The sequence below is a fragment of the Pterocles gutturalis genome, unplaced genomic scaffold, assembly GCF_000699245.1.
Source record: "Pterocles gutturalis isolate BGI_N339 unplaced genomic scaffold, ASM69924v1 scaffold7005, whole genome shotgun sequence".
Classification (NCBI taxonomy): domain Eukaryota; kingdom Metazoa; phylum Chordata; class Aves; order Pterocliformes; family Pteroclidae; genus Pterocles; species Pterocles gutturalis.
Genome location: NW_010140680.1, coordinates 96,777 through 114,877, shown reverse-complemented (window position 1 = coordinate 114,877; position 18,101 = coordinate 96,777). Strand labels below are relative to the sequence as shown.

General features: G+C 41.3%; 2 protein-coding genes across 2 annotated transcripts in view; one reads left to right on the top strand and one right to left on the bottom strand.

Annotated features, from left to right (window-relative positions):
* The first annotated feature begins 8 nt into the window (after positions 1-8).
* USP1 (ubiquitin specific peptidase 1) lies at positions 9-12,729 on the top strand. The gene is made up of 8 exons (XM_010083765.1): positions 9-118; positions 1,659-1,782; positions 2,114-2,221; positions 2,766-2,926; positions 3,407-4,116; positions 5,106-5,276; positions 6,185-6,386; positions 11,130-12,729. Exons 2-8 carry the CDS (start codon positions 1,720-1,722, stop codon positions 11,857-11,859), a joined length of 2,145 nt encoding a protein of 714 aa, XP_010082067.1. The 5' UTR covers positions 9-118; positions 1,659-1,719; the 3' UTR covers positions 11,860-12,729.
* Positions 12,730-15,512: 2,783 nt separating this feature from the next.
* Positions 15,513-18,101, bottom strand: part of DOCK7 (dedicator of cytokinesis 7) — a 95,207-nt gene continuing 92,618 nt past the window's right edge. The window contains exons 49-50 of the mRNA XM_010083766.1: positions 17,595-17,762; positions 15,513-16,035 (exon numbers count right to left, since the gene is read on the bottom strand). Of these exons, the coding sequence (XP_010082068.1) occupies positions 15,993-16,035; positions 17,595-17,762 (211 nt within the window). The 3' untranslated portion in view covers positions 15,513-15,992. The remainder of the gene's footprint in view (positions 16,036-17,594; positions 17,763-18,101) is intronic.

Here is an 18,101-nt window from a genome sequence, read left to right as displayed (position 1 = left end):
CGAAGAAGAACAGGCTGTCGTTGAAGCTTTTCCAAAAAAAGGAAGCGAAAAGAGCGCTGGATTTCACGGAGTCGCAGGAAAATGAACAGAAGAGTTCGGAATTCAGAGGTTCTGAGATGTACGTAAAGAGTTTTGGCTCTGAAGGGAGTCGATCGATGGCCCAGTGAGTTCGTTCAGTGTCACTGATAAACGGGGCTGCTCCATCCCCTCATCTGTTGTAGAATCCCAGAAGGGTTTGGGTGGGAAGGGACCTTATAGCCCATCGAGTCCCACCCCCTGCCATGGACAGGGACACCTCCCACTAGCCCAGGTTGCCCAAAGCCTCATCCAGCCTGGCCTTGAACCCCTCCAGGGATGGGGCATCCACAGCTTCTCTGGGCACCCTGGGCCACTGCCTCACCCCCCACACAGGAAAACATTTCTTCCCAATATCTCATCTAAATCTTCCCTCTTTCAGCTTCAAGCCGTTACCCCATGTCCTGTCCCTGCACCCCCCGCTACCTCACCCCATCTCTCCTGTAGCCCCCTTTCAGCACTGGAAGGTGCTCTAAGGTCCCCCTGGAGCCTTTTCCAGGCTGAACACCCCCAGCTCTCTCTGCCTGTCCTCAGACAGGAGGTGCTCCAGTTGTATATTCCTGCAGAAGTCTGCGCCTCAACATATACTAAATAAACCCTTAAGCCAAGTTCATCAAACGGAACTAACTCTTCGCTATAAGTAGTTTCTAGAATGATTTACTTTTAAAGAAACAAGTTTGCAGTACTGTGGATGTTTATCTGGCTGGCATAAACTTTTTAATAACCTGAAGAAGTGGGCTTTTTTGAAGTTAATATAAGATAATTATTCTGATGCTGAATTATTTCAAGTATATTAAAATGTAGGGTTGTGCAAAATGAATTTTAATTAAAAAAAATCAGATTTTAAAAGTTGTTTCTGCTGCAAGTAAAAGAATTGATTATGCTGGTTACTGTCATTCTTTAGGGTGCTTCAAGCCCTGAGCAACTCTGAACTGATTTCGCTTCAGATAGAGTGAAATGACAAAAAAGAAAAAATGTATAATGAAAAAAAGAAAAAATGTGTAATCATAGTAAATGACAAATGTGTTGAGGACTTTAAAATTTGGTTCTGTTGTGTCAATACAGTGCATTGTCACTGTATATAATGTGCCAGGTTCATTGGTTCCTTTTATTTATTTTTTAATGTTTTTATCCTTGTGGTTTGCATCCAGGAGTGATGTGGATCTGCAGCAGGGAACAGTAATACCAAAGATCTGCTAGGCACGTTTGTCTTATTCCTGTTTTAGGAATGAACAATGAACGTACAAAAGTATTTTAAAGAGAACTTTTTTGGTTCTTTGAATCGGTCTCCTGATATTTTTTGAAAAATTTGTGTTGTAACTAAGGGCAGATTTGCCTGCTTCCTGTAAACCTGCCTGGTTTGTGCAGGTTACTGAAGGGAAGGGTTACAGGTGAGCAGTCTGTGAGTGCCCCGAGTAGCCGTAAGGACACTCTCAGAAACACTTTGATGTGATTTTGATCTGTATATATTAGTCATTAATTCTAGAATGAGTGGTGGATGGCTAGGACAGAGATGTACATGGGTATCAGCAGGACCAATTTTCAAAAATTATCTCTCAGGCACCGTTTTCTCTGTTTCCCAGTGATCAGGTTGTTCCTGCAGCACAGCCTCCCGCGCTGGTCAGCTGTGAGAAGAAAGACAACATGTTGCCTTTTGTGGGCTTGAACAATCTGGGTAACACGTGTTACCTCAACAGTGTACTTCAGGTAAGATCCTGTTCAGGGGCCTCAGAAAGATGATTTTTCTTTTGGTGAAGCACAGGTGGATGAGATTTGCAGGTTGATCTTACACAGAAGGTGTCTGGATGTGGTATGAAGAGAACCTAATGACAGCGGGGAAAAAAATCTGAGACTGCAGGAAACGTGAGCACTGTAGGCTGCTTTCATTGGGTCATTCTTCAGTTTACACACTCGGGGCACCTCCCTACTGTGAATAATCCTGCATCTTCCCCTGCTGTGTGATCGTAAATGTGGATACGTACGGGGAGTAACTTCTGGCTTTACCAATTCTTCTCTTGTTTTAAACTGTTGCTTTCAGGTATTGTATTTTTGTCCTGGTTTTAAAACTGGAGTAAAACAGTTATACAATATCATTTCAAAGAAGAAAGAATCTTTAAAGGATGAAGGAGAGCAAAAAGCAGAAAAGGTAACGCATCTCCCTACACCTTCCTTTGCTTGGAATTCTGCAAGTGAGGCTGCGTGCCAGGAGTGTGGTGACAATTTATCAGTGATTTATTCTGTTTGTCAGAAGTTTTGCAGAATTGTTTCCTGCAGTGCTATTTCAGGGAAAGATACATTTGAGTTGTCTTGAACTTGTGTTCAAACTTCAGTGTTCAGAGAGTCTGTAAACTTGTAAGCGGAAGTCTTGAGTTCAACAGAATAAATTTGGGAAGCTGTCTCACCATGTATCTGACCCTGAGGTGGTTATGATACCGTACTTTGAGTGGATGGAAATTGGAGTTTGGGCAAAGATGGTTTGGATTTTTAAAATAATGGCTAGCCTGGCTTTTATATTTGTTTTCTACTGGCAGAAGAACAATATATTGTCTGAAAGTCACCTGCTTCCCATAGAGGACAAAAAAAATGTCAAATGACTTGTAGAAATCTAAGTGAGGGCAGGAGAGAAAAAGTTCAGCTTGTTACAGACAAGACTGCCAAGTATGTTTATTCTTTTTATATCGTTATTGCAGGGAAACTGTAAAGAAGATCCACTGGCAAGTTACGAACTAATCTGCAGTTTGCACTCATTGATCCTTTCGGTTGAGCAGCTTCAAGCCAGCTTTCTCTTAAATCCAGAAAAATACACAGATGAACTCGCTACTCAGCCACGAAGGCTACTCAATACCCTTAGGTACAAATTATCTTAAAACACGTTGTCAGAATTCCCACCTGCACTTTGGAGGTTGTTTTCACTGTACAGCACAGCATTAGAGGCTTGCGGAAGGTAGATGGTCTTAAATTTGGGGCATCACTATAGGCAGGGAGTTTTTTGTGTTTCTTGTTACCCCTGTGATATCATAAATTTGAAAATAGATTTTCATTTTGCAATAATATAATCGAAATCCAGCTGTGGATTTAAAAGAGCACTTAGCCCTAGGTATATATTCTTCTTGAGCTGAACAGGCCAAGTGCTGGGTTGCAGCTGATCGTGTGCTGAAATGTGTAAGGCTGTAGCTACCTTCCTGTGGCTCTCTTGTGACCGAGGGGACTTCTCTCTCAGCCTGGAGAGGATCTTCCCCTGCTTTTATAGCTGAACTCCCTAATTTAAATCTCTTATCTAGTTAACAAAGAATAACTAGTCTTCATTGCTTTGCTCGTTTACTTTTACTAGAGAGCTCAACCCTATGTATGAAGGCTACCTGCAGCACGATGCCCAGGAAGTTCTGCAGTGCATCCTAGGAAACATCCAGGAAACATGTCAGCTGCTGAAGAAAGAAGAACTGAATAAACTGCCCGTGGAAGAGCCTAAACTGGAGGAAAAACTTAATCAAAATACTGAGAGCAATGGAACTGGCAACCATGAGGAGGAGGAGAATGTACCAAGTAACCATGTTGGAGAGGTAACTGAAGACAAGCTGCTCAAAGGAAACGGGAAAAGAAAAAGCGATGCTGAGGGTGGCAATGCAAAGAAAAAATCCAAAGTATCAAAAGAGCAAATTGCAGCAGAAGAAAATCAAAGACAAACCAGGTCAAAGAGGAAAGCAACGGGAGAAAAGCTAGAAAATCAGAGTGATGCCATTGCCAAGTGTTCCGGTGAAAATGAGAGTGCAACGCCAACACAGAAGAAGTCACGGCTCAGATTAAACTGGTTAAAATCTTCATGCAAACAGCCTAGTATTCTGTCCAAATTTTATAGCCTAGGAAAGCTAACTACAAACTTGGGCTCCAAAGACCCAGGGAAAGAATATGATGACTGTGAGCTTGAAGAGTCATCTGTAAAATGCAACAATGGTAACAACATTAAAGAAGAATATCAGGAACCAGTGTCTCCTGTAGAAAGCCATAATGACAAAGGAACTGAAAAAGAACCAAAAAAGGAAGGTTGGTGAACAAATGAATGGGCTTAAAATTGTTATGATCAAGAAATGACTATGTGTGGGAAGTCAGCCTTCAGGCTGCGTAGCAAGCAGAGCTCTCTAAATACAAAAATACATTTTCAGGAACTGAAAGATTTTTATGAAATTCTTTTTTTTATACTTCTTTTCTAAAAAATATATAACTTGACCTGTTTAGCTTAACTCTTAAGAGGTATTTCTTTAACATTATGTAATCCGTGCACAATATATATATAAAAAGTCAGAATATTACCAGGTTGATATTATCACTCATTTTTGTCATCGATAGAAATAGCAAGGGGATTCAAGATGTGAAGGAAGATTACTGTCAGGAGCAAACAGAATCAAACCCCATTGCCTACGGCTTTGTGTCTCAAGTCTTTATAAATAATACCTTCTCCTTCCCTCCCGATTTGGTCCTTCCATCTTTTCAACCTTTCCAGGGACTAGGAAAGACCAGGTGTATTATATATGATAACTGGCTGTCAGGTATGTGTCAGTGAGGTAAGATACCTCTTGATATGAATTCAGTAGTTAGGGATTTTGGAACTTACTTTCTGATCCAACCACCAATTTTAATAAAAATTCAGAAAGTATTGGAGGAGAGGACTTGAGAATAGAGACCAGGCAGAAATACGGGTGTGATGTTCCCTGGGAAGACAAAGTCCACAGTAAGAAGGCAGCACATTGGTGACAAACACAAATTTTCTAGAATGTGACACTGTCACACTTCAAGTATAAAAAAGAGCCTAATCTTAAAACAGAAATTAAAGTTTGAGGGCCAAGAGAAAAGGGGATTGCATGTGATAGGCAGCTGCTTCTTTTCCTTTTTTTTTTCTTCTTTAATTCTCATCTGGAGTCCCTAAAAGGCCACGTGTGTAACGCAGTGATTCTGGAGGAAGAATAGCCAGGCTCTGAAGTGTCTTTTTGAATAAAATGCATCTCGGTAAGTGCTGTGCCGTGTACTTTCTGTAGGTACGGAGCTGGCTGTTTTTGAACTAGTGGAGAAGCTGTTCCAGGGCCAGTTAGTCCTGAGAACAAGGTGCTTGGAGTGCGAGTGCTTTACTGAGAGAAGAGAAGACTTTCAGGACATCAGCGTTCCAGTGCAAGAAGATGAACTGTCTAAAACTGAAGAGAGTTCTGAAAGTAAGTAATTACTGAAAGGGTTCTGGGTGTATGTTTCTGCTTCGGGCAGCCACTGAGGAAGGACAGTGCCGTAGTTACTGAGAGGCACTGCTCCTGTTGGTGCTGGTTAGAATTAGAGGCTGGTCCGTTATCTCTTGTCCTGATTAACTTTAGACTTTGGAAACACAGTGCCGATAATGTAGACGGATCTGGACAGTATTAAAATTGTTTCAGGTCTTAACATGTAACACAGACTGCCTACAGTCCTTTGCATATGTGTTTTCCAGCTTATAAATAGGTATTTTCTTTGATCTGGGTGTTCTCTTTCTTCCTGGATAAGAAATTCTTCTGCTTTTTCTTCCTTTTATAAGAAATATCTGCATTTTTCTCAAAAATAAAATACATGAGAAACTAGCTTTTTGTTAAATTACTGTTAAAAATTATTTTTTCACTATTTTAGACTGTTGCTAACTTAATAGCGTTTGTTTTATATTTGTATATGTTCATCCTCTGGTGTCTTTCACAAATTTTAGTGAAGCTGCCAGGGGAGGCAAAATGTAAACGAGGAAAGAGAACTTTCTGGTTATTTTGGAAGTTTGCCTTAAATGCGTGAAATTCCGGTCTCAAATACACGCGCCCCATTTCCAGACACGGCAGGAGAATTCGTACGTGCAAACTGAAGACAGGTTTTGGGAAAACTGTAGATTTTAAGTAATAATATCCATTAAGTCATATTTTCATCGCTTCCTGAAATTACTCAAAGATTTAAATACATCTTTGGTTTCGTACCTATCAAGTGTTCTTTACAACATTGACAGTTTTTGAACATGACTTAACTTGAGATATTTTGGTTTTGTTGTTATTCTGGTGGGATGCCTTGGAAATGCAAATAACAGCCTATCTGGGAATGTATTGATTCTCTTTTGTAGTTTCTCCAGAGCCAAAAACAGAAGTGAAGACTCTTAAATGGGCAATTTCACAGTTTGCGTCAGTGGAAAGGATTGTGGGAGAGGATAAATATTTCTGCGAGAACTGCCATCATTACACGGAAGCAGAACGCAGCCTTTTGTTCGATAAAATGCCTGAAGTGATAACAATTCATTTGAAGTGCTTTGCTGCTAGTGGCTTAGAGTGAGTATGCAGATTGACTATATAACCAAACAGTGGCAGGAAAATCTTACCAGCAGAGATGAAAATGTTTTGTAACTTTTCCAGAAGCAGATTTCTAGATGGAAATTAACTTAACTCAGCAGGGGACAGCCCCTAGTTTCACCAAGACTTTCTGTTGTTACAGGTAGTGGCAGAAGTTACCTCCAGGAAAATCTACTTGTAGGAGACTTCTTACCAAAACTTGTTTTATCTGTATTCTTACAACAGCCTGGTATCCTGATGTTTCTTAAAACATTTAATATCACCTGTCTGTGAGTTTAGAGGCAAGTTGAAGTACTTCAGCAGAACAAGTAATGAGAACAAATCTGAATTTTGTGGACACAGCTAGTACTTTGGTCTCTGACTGTGAGTCCTAAAAAAAAAAAAAATCAAGAGATAAACATTTTAAAGACCTAACACACATTACAGAAAAATTAATCAATTCCTTTAAAAATACAGTAATATCAATGTCATTGATGTTCACTTGCTGAACAATCAGTTTGATGTTATATACTGTAGAAATCCTTATTTTTTGAAAGATATGAAAGTGTTCCTTACCTTTTTTTTTTTTTTTTCATACTTAGGAATTTAGGGATTTTATTTGGGAGAAAAAAAATAGAGAAACCTGTCCCTCCAGTACTGTACACAAATGAAGCGATGCCACGACACTTTATGCACAGAATTTTGCAGCAAACTCTTATTCCTCCACTGAGATTCAAATAATGAAACATGACAGAAGGCTTCATCAGGAGAAACACCTCAAAACTGTAAACTGTTCCCCCAGATCCTGTAGAAAATGGTTACACCATTAATTTGTGGTTTTGAGAGGGACTGTACCGTTTCAGTAGCATTTGCAGACTCAGCCTGTATTTCCAGCTTCACTAAAACATCACTTTTGCGTCCGTGTTGCCGGATGCAGCAGCAGAAGATAAACTTGGGTTGTTTCAGCACCCCCCCCTCTTGGCATCTGCTTCAGAGAGCCACGGACCCTTCCCCACTGCAGCCCGGGTGTCAGAACCTGCTGGTCAGGCGCGGTTCGGAGCCTTGCTGCTGAGCTGCCTTGGGATGTACCGCAGGTTATTTTGGCACAAATTAGTTTTTCCTTTTATCCACCCAGTTCCCCGTGGTTTGCATGTCCCTGTTGGTTGGCTTTAGACCTTCAGAGCCACCTGGCCAGCAGGAAGTCTTAATACATGACGTCTTCCGTGGAATTTAGTTTATAGTGTTGGTGTCACCAATATATTTTAGAACTTGGAGTGTATAGGAGCTTTGACACTATCCAGATACAAAATATAAGTTAACAGATGCTCTGTAAGCAAGGGCTGATAATTGGTCAAGAGAAATAAGATTTGGAAAGTAACTGTTGTCAAGGATTCTGTTAAGATAGTTTTGCAGGTAGCTTGCTAAGATTGTTAAAACTAGAATTCTCTGCTCAGTTTAGTATTTGTTTTCAGGAGTATCTAGGTTTCTGCCAAAGTAGAAAGAAAACTTCCTCTGTCTCTGTAATGTCTGCTAATGCCTCTTCATGCAAGCGTGGGATCGTAACGTAACAACTGTCTTCTTGTTGTTCTGCGTGATACTGAAGTGTCACAACAAGGCACAAAGCCGCACGCTCTTTAAAGCCTGTAATGCTGTAACTGAGCAGCCCCTGATGCGAGATGGCATGCTGGGAGGATTGTAAGCCATTCAGAACAACCCGAGATGTCCACCTGAAAGGACACCTGAATGTCATCTTCAGTTTGCTCCTTCGCTTGCGGCTTTTCTGTTTCTGGGAGGAGGTACCTGCGGGTTAACCAGCCACCTCCTCGGTCACTTACCTCCTCTTCTGTCCTGGCAGTCCCTGGGTCCTTCCTCCAAAATACTGCAACCTGTATCCGGGTCAGACTGAATCCAGTCTCCTGTTCCTCGTGTGTCCTCTGACTCGTGTCAAACATTTTCTGCCCAGTGCTTGCAGCCAGGGGTTAAGGAAGTAGGAGTGAAAAAATCGGATGTAGGACTGGAGTCAGTGATGAAGCTGAAGCTCTCCCAGGCTTTGGCTTGGGGAAATGGCAGGGTTTTGTCCAGCGGGATCTGGAGTGATAAAGCACAGCTGCAAATCAAAGGGGTGAGCCAAGGCTCGTGAACCGAAGCGCTGCCTCGCTCCGTAGCACCCAGAGGCACTCTTACGGTGATTTCTGAACAAGGAGCTTTGATGGAGCTTCCCCCAGCTGACTTGTAATATTTATTGTAAAAAATACTCCTCTCTTCTTAGATGAGACTGCAAGGGCTTGCCCTGAAGGTAATTACAGACTGTTTTGCTGGCCTTAAGCTAAGATTTTTAAACTAAGAATCCTCATCCAACTTTTCTTAGCTCAAATAAAAATTCTGGAATCTTTTGCTGCTTGGTTGTGCTCTACTGAGTTCTCTGATGACTGAGTTATAAATAATTGATGAGGAATGAAGCAGAAGGGAATGGTAATGTAAATATTTGCAGTTAGGAGGGATTTGCTTCATCCTTTCTAGATGCTGGCTTGCAAAGTGGTTTTGTTTTTTTTTTTAAATAAGCAGCCACTGTCAAAATCTACTTGCCTGGGGATGAGCAATTCTCTTTGGCAAGTGCGTGTGGGGAAAAAAATAAACTAGCCCATGTGTGCTCAGATGGGGAAGCTAGGAAGAAGAAATGTGTAACTGGTAACATTTAATTAAACATTTCCACTGTGTAAAATTAACAGTTGGTGAGAAAATTACATTTTTGTCTTGTGACATGGTATCATGTAAGAGCAGGTGGGGTTTTATTTTTTTTTTTTTTTAAAGACTAGGTTTTTATAACAGTCACATCCGCTAATTAGTGAAAGTGCTTACGCCATTGGGAATCTTTATTTGGAGTATTTCACACCCTTATGTGTTAAAAGCATTGCAATAAAATAGCTTAAGTCTTCACAGGTCTGTACTAACTTGAGATATTAATTAGTGCAGTGGGTAAAGTTCCACTAATTTGTGGCCTCAGAAGATGTAGCTGCAGAATGTTGTGTGTGAGCATCAGTGGGAGGAGGCAGAGCCCTTGGCATCCAATTTTTCTGTCTTCAGATTCTTATCCTTAAGAAGAACAAAAAGCTAATAGGAAAAGATTTCCTCTCTTATTTCCTCCTCTCCAAATCTTTCTGATGCTGGATCTCATTCAGAAGAAAGGTAGAGCCTGGTTTTTTCAATGTTTTGTGTTAATATGATTGTCACAGTGTGCTGGAGTGGAACTGGGTTTCTGATCCCGAGTATCAGCAAAAGCCGTTCCTCTGGTCCTCGACTTCTGAGTAGCTCTATTTCTGGCTGCTAACAACAGGGATTTCCAGAAGGGTTAAGTTTTCTTCTTTCTGATTATATGCTCTTCTGTGTTTCTTTTGGTGTACTCAAATGGTTATGGCAAGCCTAGGTCTAAAATGAGATTAATTAGCAATTAATGAGGCTTGAGTGACTGAGGACATTGTGTGTAACTGTATTTATGTTTATGAGGGTTTGTGGCTGTGAACATTGGCAAAATGTTTAGAAGCGCAGCAGAATCAGAACTAAACCCAGGAAAACACAAGTAATATTCTGTTACTGCAGTTATGCTGATACTGTGATGCCATAGCTACTGTTTCCTCGGATTAAAGATATTCTTATGCTAAAAAGCAAGCTGATCAATGGTAGTTAGCTCTTTGGAAGCTGAGTTTTGCAGGGTTTGTCTGTATTCCCCTGTATTTTTCCCCTACAACACCCTAACAGTTGGGCAAGACTGAATCATCAGTACTGGAATCTATTAGGACATCATCACAAGATTCAATAAAGGGGTTAATTAGACTGGGCTGATGCAATACGTAAATTGTGTAAGATCAGAGTGATTCAAGGAGGCTAATGCACCATCATGTAGAAGTCCCAACATTTTTTTTTTCCTAAACTCTTCAGAAGATTCTTATTGTAATGAAAGGACTTAAAACTTCTCTCATGATAAATTTGTGCACCATGAACAAAATGCTAACTATTCGGGAATACCAGAGGCTTTTAGTAAAGCAGCTAGGCAATGGTTTAAAAAATGCCATAGGACAGGTAGTGAAGAATCCCTCGTGATAAGGAAGTGTTAGTAATTTATTCATCCTTAGGAAACCACTGCAGTGCCACTGGTGGTATACTACAGTGCACTAAGATGATCTGAGAAAAATTTCTCAGTTTTTGAGTGACATTAAAGCTACTTGAAAGTAAAATAGATTTGTATTGCTTTTATTTAGTAAATGACTCTTTCAAACATTGGGGAGGGGGGGAAACCAACAACCAACCCTGCTTACATCAACCTTGGGTGTTGAAGGTGATTTTTTTGGTTAGTTTAGTTTAGTTTTTTTAACCTGGAAAGCAGGATGGTGTCTGGGAAGAAGTGTTTGTGCATAGGGGCATGAATGATAACTGAACAATTGGCTTAACTCCTCTTATCATCACTAGCTAAAAATTAACTTTAGTCGATACTTCAGAAAAAGGGAATCTATTAACTAGTTAAAATACGGGGTTATTAGGCTGTAGGATTTAACATTATACATTCTTGTACAAATGTCTTTACCAAACAAGGTGTAAGTGGAAAAGCGAGCAGCTTCTCGCAGTCAGAGCCCTTCTGTCTTTTGAACAGAAGGAAAAGGATATAGATCCAACGTATGGGCTGCTTAAAGCAGGATTTGTTGTGAGCTGTTGTGGCAAGAGGTCTGAATTTTTCTCTTTCTTCCAAAGGTTTGATTGCTACGGTGGACTGTCCAAGATAAACACTCCCCTCCTGACGCCTCTCAAGCTGTCGCTGGAGGAATGGAGCACGAAGCCCACCAATGACACCTATGGCTTGTTTGCGGTGGTGATGCACAGCGGCATCACCATCAGCAGCGGACACTACACGGCTTCCGTCAAAATTACTGATCTTAGCAGCCTGGAGCTGGATAAGGGAAACTTCATCACTGCCCAGATGCATGAAATGATTAAACCAGAACCCCTCAACGAGGAGGAGGCGAGAACTGTTGCTGAAGACTATGACGACGGTGAAGTCTCTTTTCGAGTCAACGGCAACGCGCAGCCGGGTAAAGTTCTGAACAAGAAGAATATGGAAGCTGTGGGACTTCTTGGGGGCCAGAAGAGCAAGTCTGACTGTGACCTGTACAACAGACCAGCTAACTCTGAGAAGTTCCTTAATGTGGTTACTGAAAGCAGAAATCCCGAGTCTAGCAGTAGTAATGGAAGCGCGGAGTGCAGCGCGGCCCACGGTGAGCAGAACGGCATCGCTGCCAGTGGACTGGAAAACAAAGCTCTGCACGTGCTGCAGAGCCTGAAGGAGTACGAAGGGAAGTGGTTGCTTTTCGATGATTCCGAAGTGAGAGTTACAGAAGAAAAGGACTTTCTGAATTCTCTTTCTCCGACATCGTCGTCTACATCGACTCCTTACCTGCTGTTTTATAAGAAAATTGTAGAGTGATACTGTGTTTTGACTGTAAATAGTAGGGATTCGCACACACCTCTTGGTCTGATTCGCATCAAACTACCTGGAAGAAGCAGCTGGTTTGGTTTTGAAGCTACTGGATCACAACGTTTCTGGGGTTTTGGGTTTTTTTTTTTGTTTGGTGTAAGTGGCTCAACTTGAATTAACAAACCACGACATAGAACTTAACTCACCTAAAAACTCTGATGCTGGAGAATAGTGATATTACCTTTTAGAGATCCCCGTTTGTATAGTTTCTAAGGGATGCCCCCAGTACTCTGTAGTGGTTTTAACACAACTCTAGCTCTCAGACATGCCTATTTGGATTATTAGCTTTTTTTAAAAATAAAAGTTATTTGTATTCATATTCTGGAGTAAATGTATATTAACTAGGAGATTTCATCAGAAGTTGTGTATTTTTGTAACTTGGGAAGTAATACTTCATATTTAGTCTTTCTTTGGGTACTCGACGTGGTTTATTCTCCTTATCCATCTGGGTATTGCTCAGTGCAACCCCAAGCACAAGAAAAGCTTTGGTCTTGTAACCTTGTTTAGTCCATGGGAAGGAACCAAACTTAGTAGAAATGTTTGAATCTTCTGATTTGCATCTTGCTGCATAGGTGTTAAATGGGCAAAGTGTAAATAGGTGTGAGTAATACTTCCAAACAGGGCCAGCGTGTAGTGTAATTAAAATAATTTTGTACTTTGAAGAGTAAAGCCCTCTAATATGCATATCTGTTGGGGTGGAGCTGGAACTTAGCGGTGATCTTATAACAGTTCATTTGTACTTGGAGCTCGCTGAGATGTGCAGAAACTAAAGCATTTGGCTTTGATGCTTTGTTGAGGATGTATATATGAAATAAAAAATTTATGATATGCATCTGACAGGATGAGATCAGACTTTTGTCTTTGGAGAGGGAAAACCTGAAAGTGAAAGTGGTTGGGCACTGCTACAAAAGGTTGGGAAACCAATTATCTTAGAGAAATGGAAGATTTAAAGTGTTTTTAAGACACTCTCTGCTTTTTACCTGATTCTTTTACAGCGTCTCCTAATTTGAAGACACTTGACTAGAGGTAAGGCTCAGAGGCAAGGGGAAAGGGAAACATTGTACAAACAAGGGAAATGTTTGGCACTAAAGACTAAAATCCCAAATCATCTGTTAGCTTCTACAATGTTGAATGGTGAATCCTATAAATGACACATGACACAGACCAGGATGAATGTTTACTGCTGTCGGAGGATGGATGGAATGGCGTAACGTGCTGCTGCAGAGACAAGGAAAGACACACACCATGTCTGCCCTGGGTTTCTGGATACATTTCAACTTTTTCAAATACAAATGAATTTATTTACAGGAAAAGCCCTAGAAACCTGTACCTAGTTTATTCTGCAATACTTGTTTTTTTACAATCTTTTATTATAATGTAGTATGAACACTGAGGTAACTTGTAAAACATATTCTGAGTGTATTTTCCGTGTTCTCGGGGACCTCTGAGTTCTGTCTGCAGTACATGCTGGGTGATGGTGTATTACTAAAACAAGTTTTGGTTTAGAAAGCTTGTACTGTCCCTAGAAAACTGTAAGAACGGCTGGGCTAAATTTAGAGTAGTTTGTAAACTCATGCTGCGTAGATGTCTGTAGTAATTATCTTCTGCAGAAGAGAAAAATCTGGAATTGCAAATACACTCAGACCCTTCCCTTTTCCAAAGCACTGGCACCATAATGAATAATTTCACAGTCTAAACCAAACAACAGCTACATTAAGGAAAAAATAACTGTAGTCTTACCTTGCAAGGGCAGCCAAATCACTTTACAGAATGCTTTTTTTTTTTTTTTTTAATTGCCTGCAGTATGGGGTTTGCTGAACGTCAGCCTGCAAATTAAAGCTTATTTTTCCACAACTTATCTTTTTCATTCAACCACAGGAACAGGAAACGTTCCAAGGCAACAAAATACCGTTCTGTTCAACAAAATCCTGGCTACGGTGTGATCCAAGGAGGAGCCAGCTGTCTTCCATCACCCAGCTTGAGAGAAGCAGTCTTCGAACAGAATATGCTGAATGAAAAAACACTCCTCTGGCAAAAGGATCGAACAGAAGGGGGTGAATTTTTGGAGACTTACTCAAGTAAAGCACTTGCTCCCCTTCCTGAACGAGTCCCTTGCCCCAGTGCCCGCTGTCCCATTACAGCACATGGCTTGTTGTCAGCTGCAGGGGAAGGCAAACGCTGGCTGCCCAGGCTCCGCGTTCCATCTTACACTTGCGCTTCGCACAACTGCCAAGCGCCATGTACTGATAACTGGTCAGATTTACCCCAACATGGGGCCATCCAGGAGAATCAAAGGATATTTATGCAAGATTCAGATTAAAACAGATGCTTTTCTAGCTGAAAAAACAATGTACAAGGACTACTGTGAATTAAGGTTTCCTTCTTTCACGGCTAGTGGGATTTGTTTCCCCTTTTTTCACTTTGTAAACATTTTGCAGGACTCTTCGTATAAATCTCTTGCAAAGCTACCCCCTTCTTCCTTGATATTTTCCATTATGAGAGTCCACAGCTCCCATAGTGTTTCCAAAGCCTTGCCAACACCCCTGGGCTCATGCCTCAGATGGGGGAGGAAAAAAAAAAAAAGGCTTAAGTTAGAGGAGTCATTTTTCTTTATGGAAGATGATGGGCCCTGCTGGTGCAGAAGGGTGGGCACTTGCTGCACCTACAGCTGCTAAAACAGAAGGGGGTGAACCCCAAAGAAACATCCCCCCAGCACCTGCTAACATACAGGAATGTGCATGTTAGAATGGAAGGTAAAAACCATTTAGGTTTCAAAAGTCAAATACTCGCAAATGGGAAGTGACGATGTATAACAGTTTGCTGTCTTAAAGGGTCGTGTATAGCACCCGTTTTTTTTTTCTTATATTTTTTGTATATGTAAAAAAGTATGTTTACAAAAATTTTTATACATATACATGTGTATGTGTGTATATGTATATATATTTAGGTATTTATAGAGAGAGAATAAGCTTGTGTTTAATCACACACCATCTCTTCCAAGGGACCTTGTTCAATACAGAGAAGAAAAATATAAAAGACAGACTAGATTTAGGAGTTGTGTACCCACTCCAATTTCGATGCCTCCTTGAAGTGCTGTGTTCGCCACCACACTAACTGCTGCGAACCAGATGTTTTTCTTTACATAAATCACAATGCAAAGAATGTCTGCTACGTCAGCTTTTAACTGTGATACCATTTTATGTTCATTTTCCCCGTGAAATTAGTTCTTAAATTGAAAAAGGAACACAAAAAAGCATCGAGTCGCATTGATACCGCTCCGGTGAATTGCACAGGGAAGGGTCTGATGAGATGACTGCGGTGCTGGGTTGGGTTTCCTGGCTGGGGGGAAGGACCACAGCCACCCTGCAGCCACGCCGAAATTCCCCTTTCCTGGTACTGAAGGAGGTCAAGTGGTACCAAGATGTGCCTTGATTCTTCTGACGGCTACAGCTGGAATTATTTTTCTTTGCAGCCATTTGTATTCATATTTACAAAGGAAAAAGGACAGGGAGAGTCAAAAAATCACCAGTTACTGTGGGACTTACCTTCCTCTGACCCCTTTGCCCAAGGACGGCGAGCTCTGAAGTCCAACGCACAGGGAATTAAAGTGTAAACATTCACATATTTAATAGTACCATCAAAATAACCATCATCACTACATTAAAAACTTCAAAAATGCATTTGCGTATGGTCCTAATATAAATTAAATATATGAACTAAAAGTAAATAAATTTAACATTAGGTAACGCTATAAATAAAGGTAAATGCGCTTAGTGTACCTTTGAGTCATAAAAATGCCTTAAAAAACAGGTAAGTTTACAGCTTATCACCAATACTCTGGATACCACTGTCATGATTTTTTTTTTTTCCAAACATTGATAAGTCTCCATTTGACAAGTCAGAACGGTTTTTGGCCACTGAACACTTTGATGGAGGAGGAGGTGTGTGGGATGTCCAGGATGAAGTCCAAGTTTTATTTCACAATAAAACTTCTTTGATTCCCAGCGCTGATAACAAGGCTCTTTCTTTTCAAAACCTTACTTTTAAGTGCTTTTTTTTTTTTTTTTTGGTTTTTAACTCGTTTAGATATCCATTTTGCGAAGGCTCATCCGGCTGAAGGAGTCTCTGAGGGAGAGAAAATACAACGATGAGCTCAGATTTTCCATGATGAAATCAGAAGCCTCGTCAGATGAATGATTCTGTACTTGATTTCCAGTATTTTCTACAGCTGGCTACTACAAAAAAATTAAGTCGACTGACATATTCACTCATTACTTTTCAAATGAATGGGTTTTGGGTTGGTATCTGGGATAATCACTGCTCAAGGTTTACTGACATGAAAGCTGATGGAAAGTGTAATTCGTGTGTATGCAGAGAAGGAGCACAAACCACCTGCACAACTGCAAGCTTGTTTAAATCTTTCAAATAAATATATAAATGTATTAATGAATGTATTTATGTATTAATGTCTCTGGAATTTGCCTGGAATAGCTGTATTAGCCTCCCTGCACAGGCTGACTTTCACCAGATTAGAAAACAATTACAACAGAAGCTGAGTGGGGAGGGAAGCAGGTTCCTCCCACCCAGTGAACACCGCCTCCAGCAGAGAACAGCTGGGACATGGGACGTCATCTGGGGAGAGCTTACAAAGTCCCAAACCTGGGTGATGAGGAGAGGCCACCTTTCTGCAGCATTCACAGGCAGAAAAATACACGAATCCTGCTACAGAAGCATCACTAACCACTGCCGTGTGAGCCAGGACACTCACCTCCTTCATCCAGCACTAAATCTCGTTCTTTTCATACTGTCATTTTGCTAATTTTCTCTTTTCACAACATTTTTTACCTTCCCCATTGCACTCTACCTCTGAACACCACTTACACGAGGAGCAGTTCAAAACCTGGGCTGTGTTCTCCTAAACCAGCGGCACGGATGTGAGCTGATGGCCACATTCCCCCAAATGTTCTACGGGGTCTGTTCAAAGCACCTGCTCAGTGCTAACGATGCTCCCTCCAAAAAATAACCCCCACTCCGATGCCAGGGTGGCCTGGCTGGGTTGCATCAGGGATTTTCCAACAGTGGAAAGCCAAAGATTCTGTGGAGGGTACCTGCAGGGAAGCATTTCTGCCCCTATTCGGTGAGCCAGAGCTTTGTTAGAGACTTTGTGCACCCCAAGTCCCCTGCTCGGCCGCAGCTGGTGCCAGCGGACAACAGCACTAAGGGCTCTGACCTGCTTCCTACGTTCCTAGTGGGGATTTTATGTCCAGTCTCATTGCAGATGAACAAAAAGCCCGGACTCCAGCTGACTGGTCTTCCAGCATGGAAGACACCAATGATTTTTCCACCCTACCTGCCCTGGAGCTCCTCATCCCAGTTCCACTGGGAATAAACAAGTGTCAAAGTCCTGCCACACTGAGGGTAGTTTTGAATCGAAAACGAACGGGATGCAGGATGAAAAAAATTTCTCATAAATCAGGAATAAAAGGAATCGCTGCAAACACCACCTACCATACCTGTGGGGAAGGGGATGTGCTCTGAGGTCAGGACAGAAGGGACAAGGGATGGACTAAGCCAAGGGAGCCATAATTGAAACCAAAGAGATGTCACGGGTTCACCAGGAAGATCAGATACCCCGGGTTTACACCCTCCTTATCTCTGCTGAAAGAGTAAAATCAAATATCCACCTGTGGCAAGCGACCGGCAGCACTGCCTTATACAACTGTGGGATCTTTCTGTTTATCAAAGGCTGGAGAGCTTCCTTTAACCGGTGATAATTCCTTTCAAGTTCTCGCTGATACTCCTTTTGGTCTGGCCCGATCAGGCTCTTGTTCTTGCGCAGAGCATCTTCACATCTAGAAAACAAAAGCCTGTGAAACTTGGGCACATAAAAAGGACCTGCTTGCTAGAGACTTGTTAATCTGACAGTACAAAAAAAAAAAATCATTCTGTTCCTCTGGGATGACACATAATATCCTCCTTGATCTTGTCTCTTGGGTAATAAAGACTCAGCTAAACTGGTTGGTGTCCATGGGGAAAGGAGAAGGTGCCAGATTTCTGATTTCCATTTCTTTTCCAGAGTGGCAACTCCTTTTTAATTTTAATTTTCTCTCCCATTACATTTATCCTCCCTGAAGAGAAATGAAAAGCTGATCTCCAGACTGCCACTTCCCATCCAAGAGGATTTAAAGGTG

Coding starts and splice junctions, on each gene's coding strand:
- USP1 (XM_010083765.1), top strand. CDS start 1,720: ATGTTGCCTTTTGTGGGCTTGAACAATCTGGGTAACACGTGTTACCTC. Junction 1,783..2,113: donor ACCTCAACAGTGTACTTCAG/GTAAGATCCTGT, acceptor TGTTGCTTTCAG/GTATTGTATTTTTGTCCTGG. Junction 2,927..3,406: donor AGGCTACTCAATACCCTTAG/GTACAAATTATC, acceptor TACTTTTACTAG/AGAGCTCAACCCTATGTATG.